Source organism: Crinia signifera, chromosome 2, assembly GCF_055691185.1.
Source record: "Crinia signifera chromosome 2, ASM5569118v1, whole genome shotgun sequence".
NCBI lineage: Eukaryota > Metazoa > Chordata > Amphibia > Anura > Myobatrachidae > Crinia > Crinia signifera.
Window position 1 is genome coordinate 225,442,440 of NC_139218.1, and position 8,255 is coordinate 225,450,694.

Below are 8,255 nucleotides of genomic sequence, written 5' to 3' on the forward strand. Positions count from 1 at the left end.
AATCCCACTTGGTCTTGGTGGACCACCAGTGGAACTAAAGAGGCCAAGCGGTTCGCTAGCAATTTCGCAAACAGCTTGACGTCCACATTAAGGAGGGAGATAGGGCGGTAACTGGAAGGGAGTGCCGGGTCTTTACTATCTTTTGGTATGACTGTGATTGATTAGAGAGGGGTGTTTCCTGAGAGACTGCATTACAGGCACGCAGGAGAAGGGGTAACAGTTTATCTTGGAATGCTTTATAATATGTAATTGTGAACCCGTCGGGTCCCGGGCTCTTGCCCGATGGGGTGGATTTTAAGGCCAGTGTTAACTCTGTTTCTGTAAATGGGTCATTAAGGGCTGAGGTTAAATCTGAAGGGAGAGTGGGGAACTGGATTTCTCTCAGATATTCTCTAATGTCCCGCTCGTGTGCTATTGGGTCTCTAGTGTGCGTTTCCGAGGTAAGGTTATATAGAGTGGAGTAATATTCGTGGAAAATGTCAGCTATCTGGGTGTTCGTAGCGCACAATCTACCCGAGGAATCTTTCATTTCTTTAATGTATGTTAGTGATCTCTGGGCCCTCAGTGCCCTCGCCAGTTGTTTCCCAGGTTTGTTACCCCATCTATGGAATTTGTGTCTGCATCTGCATCTGCGGAAGGCCCTACGTGTATTCTCGTTTAAAAGACTATTTAGAGACATCCTTGCTTCTTGTAGCTCTAGGAAAACATCGGAGGTTAAGGAGGATTTATGTCTTGTCTCAAGCTCTTTTATTTTAGTGAGGAGTGCCTCTCTACTTTCTGCTTTTTTCTTTTTTAGGTAGGAGCCTATTTGGATGCATTTACCTCGAAGCACACATTTGTGTGCCTCCCATATGGTGACCGGTGATGTATCTTCTGTTACGTTGGTGGCTATGTAATCGTCAATGGCTGCTGATATCTGGTTTCTAGAGTCATCATCTCTGAGAAATTGCTCGTTAAAACGCCAACTTCAGTGGCGTGTCGGAGGGTTTAAAAGAGTCAGGGTGAGGGTAATGGGCGCATGGTCCGAACCCACAATTTGGCCAATTGAAGCGTCTACTATTAGGTCTAGTGACCTGTGGCCCAGGCAGAGGTAGTCTATTCGTGTATAAGAGTTATGGGGGTATGAATAAAATGTATAGTCTCTGTCTTTTGGGTGGAGTAATCTCCACGAGTCGATTAATTGGAAGTCGTGTAGTATGGATCTAAATCGTCTTAAGTCTCTGCTCGGGGAATTGGCATGGGAGTTTGTCGTGTCAATTGTGGGTTCAATAGCCCAATTAAAGTCCCCTCCCGTCACCAGTACTCCTTCTATCGTGCTCTCGACAAGTTCCAACGCCTCTCTGAGGAAGCGTATCTGGCTCTTGTTCGGGAGGTATAAGTTGATAAAGGTAAAGATTTGGTTGGCAATGGTGGCTTTAACTAGAATCCCCCTACCATCTCCTATGTGGGTTTCCGATATGTCAGATAAATGGAGGTTTTTAGAGAATAAAATTGCTACCCCTTTAGATTTGGTCTCAGAAAAGTCATTAAAGTAGCCTGTCGGGAAGTGACGGGAAGCTTGTTCTGGTGCCAAACCTTTTTTAAAATGGGTCTCTTGAAAAAACACTACATCTGCTTTTTCCGTGTGCATTGAGTGGAGAAGCTTGGATCTCTTCTCGGGGACGTTCAGACCCTTAGCATTTAGGGAAATTATTTTTAAACTAGCCATTATTTCTATAACCGTGCTTCTCTGGGCTCAGCGGACCATATCTCTTGGGACATTGGGAGGAGGGGGGAGGGACAATGGGGAGGGCAGGGAGAACACATAGAGGGATAAAGGGGTACAGTGAACGGATTTTAGTGTTTAAACAAGAATCATAATCTAGCTTAATTAAAGAACTCTGCATTTCTAGACGTGGGAGGCCTATGGCGTCCCACGTTCTACCGGTGTACAGCAGAGCGAGGGGGTTCTGGGGGAACCAAAGCGAACCACACAATTTTAGTTATAAACATGTTAACATCTAAGTATTTGGGCATAGTATGCCAGAACATAAACCAGTCTAACTTATGTGCCTTGAATCAGGACCATCAGCCCCCAGTGTCAGCGGGCCCCCTATTGGTCCCTTTGCACTTGGGATTAGGCACGTAATAATTAACAAGATAACTAAGCTATTTCTCTCAGTAAGTGGGTGAAGGGGCACCTACTTGTTTCCCCAGTGAAGCCTTTGGGAGAGGTAATTATCTCCAGTGTTTTCTCTAACACTAGGTGAAAGCAGCTGTCCCCAGCCTTATCACTCATATTAAAACATTCAACATTAACTGTCAAAACTGTATTAGGCACTTAAGTGCAGAGGTATAAGAGTCACTTAAGAGAGGGAGGCATATTCACGTGTCGTCGGCGGAAGCGGCAGGGGCCCTGGGTTGCGGACTCGGGAGCTCTTCTCCTCCAGCAACTCGGTCTGCTACTTGTTTCTTCATTGAAGGTTTTCTCTTATCTCTCTGGACCGTCTGCCAGTTGTTCCTCCTTGGCCCGGGTGGGGCAGACAGCTCAGCCGGGTCAAGCCAGTTGGGAAGCAGGGGGGTGGAGAGTCCAAGGGTCTTACAGAAGTCTTCCACTCCCTCTGGGTCTTGAAGGCTAACGGACATTCCTTTGTGGGTAACTTGTATATTTAGAGGGAATCCCCAGCGAAATCTGATGTTATGTTTCCTGAGCTCGTCTGTGATGGGACGGAGCAACCGCCTCTGTTGAAGGGTCGACCAGGAAAGATCCTGGTATATTTGAATGCTGTGGCCATTGAAGTTGATATCTGGGGAGCGCCTTGCAGCCCTGAGGATTTCCTCTTTTTCTTGGTAGTAGTGGAGCCTGCAGATGATATCTCTGGGCTTCTCTGAGGTAGCACCTCTAGGTCGCAGTGCTCGATGTGCTCTGTCGAAAACCATCTGGTATTCTGGATCAGAGTTTAAGAGTTTGCTGAATATTTTTGTCAGGGCGGCTTCAATGTTTGAGGGCACAATATCTTCTGGGACCCCCCGGACCCTCAGATTGTTTCTTCGGCCTCTGTTGTCCACATTGTCCAGTCTTCGGCCCATCTCTAGCAGCGCCTTTGACTGGCGTGAGACCAGATCGTGGAGGTCGGAGAGCCGGGAGTCCGCGTCCTCGCACTGTTCCTCCAAGAGGACCACTCTATTGTCCATGTGTTTTATGTCTGCTTTAAGTGGTGTGATGTGGGCCAACATGGACTCTTGGAGCCTTTGTTCCGTAGAGAGTAAATCTTGTTGCATTTCTTGGCGCGTTGGAATCGCCTGCAACTTAGCGAGGATTGTGTTGAGGTCAGGCTTCTCCATTGTGGGGTCTAGCTCGGAGGTCAGAAGAGAGGGTAGCAAAGGGTCGCTGGTCCGTTCTTTAGGGGCGTGCAGGGGGGTCGCCGACGTCTGTGGGTCGGAATCCGGGACTGGCGTGCCGAACAGGGAACAGAAAGCTTGGGTTTGTGTCGGTCTCGCTGAGGTCTTCACCGTTGGTGTATTACGGCGTCTTTTTGTCATGTGGAAAGGCTCTGTGTGTTCATGTGTGGCCCTCTGCCCAGCCAATACTACATCATTTAGTGGTTCAGCGCATGGTCCCCCCTACGTGGCCTGGGCCCGCATTACATCTTCAAGCGTCTGTCACGCTCATAGTAAACTCCACCTTTGGTATGGGTGCTCTATAATGGAGGCTCAGGGCACCTTCATGCGTCAGGTGTGCTGCAGCAAATGGTGATTTGTGGCTGACGTTAGTCAAGTCTGCCGGGTTTTGTGTGATGGAGGGGTAAGGTACTTTGGAGGATGGGCAGTATCTTGAGGATATTACTCGCTGCTGTTGGGCTACAGGGTTGTCTGGCCTTTTGTCAGTGATCTACTTCAGGTAGTGTCACTGCAAGGATATGCTGCAGGGAGAGGGAGGTTCAGCTGGGAGCAAGGCGTCTGGGGTGATCCTTGGTGATGGATCTAAGATGGCGGCCACTCGTGGTTGCGGGGACAGGGAGATCCTGGTGTGTTAGATATTTATGGGGGCACTCTGGCAGCCCCCTGGGGTTACTCACTGTTGCCAATATGGTGAGGTTGCCTCCGATGGTCGCCTCAGCTTTGTTTGCAGTGCCAGGCGCGCCTGTTCAGACGCCTCGCCTCCGGGTTGTGTTCCGGCCGAATCTGGAGCCCCAGTGCGGCGTTCGTGCAGGGGAGGGTGTCCCCCACCTCACTCCCTTCCTCCTGTGTCGGAACGGGCTGCTGGTTTGCCGGTCTCCGGCGTAGTTCCGTCCGCCGCGATGACGCGACGGGCGCAAAATCGAGGCCCCGGCTTCTCGTCACGGCCTAGGCCGCAACCTGCAAGAGCCCTTAAAAGGGCTCTCCGGCTCCGCGGCAGCCGCAAACGGTCTCCGGGGGCTTAGTGAGATGGACAGCAGGCTTTTTAGGAGCTCAGTCTGGCTTTAGGAGGGAGGGTTGCGGTGTATTAAGACGTGGCTAGCAGGAGCTCTGTGGAGATGCGTCCATTCACTTTGCCAGCCAGGCCACGCCCCCTTTTCCCATTTTTTAAAAGCGGCAATCATTACACTGAAAAACCTGATTGATGTTGCAGTGTAAACAATTGCTGATTCAAATTTTTTTTAAAAACTCTCCCCAAATCTCTCACTTACTGATTTTCACAAATTTCTCACTTACTGATTTTCACAACCTATTACATTTGGCACATAGTGTTTAATAATGTTAAATGTAACTTAATCAGGGTAAATGGCAGGTAATTCTACTCCACTTATATCAGAAGAATTCTTTGTACCTTTCAAATGGCTTCAAAAACCATTCAAGAGCAAACATATATGGTCATTATCAAACAGCTTGTTCAAATTAGAGCTGTGCAAATACTCCCTCACACAGCAGTTGTGTGATTTTCAGCACGCGGAAAGGCAGGATTATCAGGATTATTGATTTCAGATCCTGTTACTTCTTTCTTAAAAGAACATAGGTGACTTCAATAAGATTAGAAATTAATACAATCTGTAAGTCATGATTAATGCATGTGTGCCTCCATCCAGATTAAGGAAATCAGCTACAGTCCCACAACTGCACCTATATTCTATAGAAGAAAAGGTTAACACTGCTCCTGGCCTCTATGGGGGAATACAGTGGTTTTGCATGCAGGCACCAATAGGTGCCCCAGACACCATATTTGAGGGGGTAAATGCAACAATGGGGTTTTGTGCTGAGCTCTATCCCTATATATTAATGTGGTTTACTGAATAAAGGCCCCCTTACACTTGTTCAACTTATTGATCAACAAATTGAACCTGATTGACTCGAGATTTATCCTATGTGCAGGAGGTTCAATCTCTTGGTTATACCCAATGGCACGGGATTGTGGATTGTGTCCTACACATCAGGCACATACGATTTTGTCAGACAGGCACATCAGATTGTGTCAGATAAATTGACTCAAATTGGATCAAATGCAGGGGGGCAGATGTAAAATGTGCATAGAGAATACGATTTGGGTGAGTTATTTTGTTTCTGTGCAGGGTAAATACTGGCTGCTTTATTTTTACACTACAATATAGATCTCACTTTGAAGTAAAACCCCACCCAAATCTAATTTTCTCTGTACATCTGCCCCACCTGCAGTGCACATGGTTTTGTCCATCTAAGAAGGAATTTGCCAGAAGGAGTGAACCAGAATAACCCCCAGTATGCTTGAAAATAGATGCAAATATCTGCCTGCATTCAGAGTTGGCTGCATGTATGCAGCTGTACCACTCCTTTACATCCACATGTAAAAATAGCAGTCATCATTATTAGCCCTGTTCTTGATACAAGAGATTAGGGTTACCACCTAGTCCCTTTAATTCCGGACACATGTTAATTACACAGGTTCTGTGGCAGTTTAAAATCAGGTGAAGTGGAGTCTTGAAGTCAGCCAGCCACAGAACCTGTGTAATTAATATGTGTCCGGAATTAAAGGGACTAGGTGGTAACCCTACAAGAGATCCATATGAAATTACCGGTTGCTAAACCTTGGTGTACATCCACCTCTGAATAGTCTGCAATTCTACAACACACCCACAGCACGCTTACCCTACACGCAAACATTTAAACTCAGTCAGCCACAAGCGAAGAGGCAGTTCAGCTTTCCCCCTGCCCGACACCGCTGGATGGGGTGGGGGGGGGTACGGCGTTGCATATTGCAGCGCTATGCAAAGCCGTCCTGAAAGCTGCTCATCTGCTTGTAATACCAGCAGATGAACCGCTTTCTCAGCGATGATGCGGGAGCGCAGAGCCAGCAGTCCTCATCGCCAGGCCATACACACTGGGCAGCTTTGAGCTGAAAGCCGCTCAAACCTGCTGTTTTGAGCGACTTTCAGCTCAAAGTCGCCCGGTGTGTATGGGCCGTTTGAATGAATTAAATCGATAATTTCCCCAAAAAAAAGCTTAACGATTTTATGAAAAACCCAAGCCCAAGGGTATCATTAAACATGACAAACATAGTCTATACTTACCCAACAGACATAAATAATTTGGTTCCGCAAGCCTAGAGAACTTTGTTGATTGGTTCAAGATATTGTATAATTCTGTTGCTGTACATAGTACCAACTCACCCATGTTGCTAGAAGAAAAAAAGAGGCACTGTATGATTACATAGTGCACACCTAAGCAACTACCAACATTTGAAATAGCACACCTCAAATTTGCATACAATTCATATGGGCATTTATAAAACAGACACACAAATATATTTTGGCAGACATTGATTGAAATGAACATAAAACAGAACATAATCTATTACATACAGCTGTAAACTACATTAAATATGAATATACATAGAATAAATAGGACACTGTTGTAAGACAAGTTATGTTTTTATATTCTTATTTCAGATTTAAAACGGGAAATTCAGAAGGGAATAGGTGATAACGAATTTAATGGCAGAATTTAATTGTCTTTCTTGTGGCCTTAACCCAGTGATTCCATCACTTGGTCCTCAATGACCCCAAACAGTGCCTGTTTTCCAGGTCTCTTCACAGAAACACAAGTGAAATAACTAGCTCCACTTGGGAATCTCTAAAATGTGTCAGTGAGTTGACCTGGAAAATGTGAAATGTTGGTGATCCGTGCAGACTGAGTTTGAGAACCACTGTCTTAACTAATGGGCACCCATTAGTTATCATGCTTGTTGTGCCCAAAAGTAACGGGTTCAGCCAGGTAAAGTGTGCTAGAATGCCCAAACTACTGAGATTTTGCTGATTTCTGCGTCCGGAGAGTGCGAACAGAATGTGGGCATTTATGTATGAACAGAGCAACAATTTAGATGCCTCATATTTAAAGCCATAATAAAAAAAACAAGTGAATTTCCCCTAAAAGGCAAATGTTCGGACAAAAGAGGCACAGTGTGTTGTATGAATATATAGTTACATTGCTTTTATTTCTACATTATACAGTTTACAATCTCATGGTATTCCACGACACCATGGGCCTTATTCTGGTTGGAGCGGCCGGGCCGTACGCGTACGTCCCGGGGTTTTTCATGATCTGCGCATGTGCAGATACGCTAATGCGCCGGCGCGAACACTCCACAACGCTCACGGCCGGGGTCTCAACGTGCGAAAAAACCTGTACGCGAGTGTACGGGTAATGGGGCGGCATAGGGGCGTGTTGATGGGAGCGGCCGAAATAATGAGGGAAAATGGGCGTAAATATGGGCGTACACGGGGGTGTGCACCAAAAATGAGCGGTGCTACTACCGCACGATCGACTAAGGCACCATTCATTTCGGACACAAAACAGGCGGCCGCCAACCGCCAGCTCAAACCACCCCTACAGATACCGCATGCCAGCGTGCGGCTGAGTTGGCTAATTAACGCTGATTACTACTCAAACACATACACCTGTATGTAATAAGCAATGCTGCAGTCAATTAAGTCCAAACCATGATTTCACTGCCTGCAAGCCACACACACAGCACGCAGACACATTGGAAGCTTATGTTTCTATACTTCTCCACATTTAAAGGTTTGTTTAATTTAAGGTAAGAATCTTTTTATACGCTAAGGTAGGTATTTGCTAAACAGTTAGACACATTCACTACGTGCTTTCATAGACTTTACGCAGTAGCACACTCAATCTACACAAGTCGACATGTGTCAACGTGTTCACTCTAATACAAACATAGGTTTTGTATTTATGATACAATAACATAAACCACATCTAACACCTACAAAGGATGTTTCACCAATATTTTAAGCCCATGCCCACTA

At 46.2% G+C, this 8,255-nt stretch overlaps 1 protein-coding gene across 3 annotated transcripts in view; it reads right to left on the minus strand.

The window, feature by feature from the left end:
- STYXL1 (serine/threonine/tyrosine interacting like 1) overlaps positions 1 to 8,255 on the minus strand; it is a 41,361-nt gene that overhangs the window by 31,625 nt on the left and 1,481 nt on the right. For all 3 annotated transcript variants that reach the window (XM_083173924.1, XM_083173926.1, XM_083173923.1), the window contains exon 2: positions 6,501 to 6,607. In XM_083173924.1, the coding sequence (XP_083030050.1) occupies positions 6,501 to 6,603 (103 nt within the window). In that variant the 5' untranslated portion in view covers positions 6,604 to 6,607. The remainder of the gene's footprint in view (positions 1 to 6,500; positions 6,608 to 8,255) is intronic.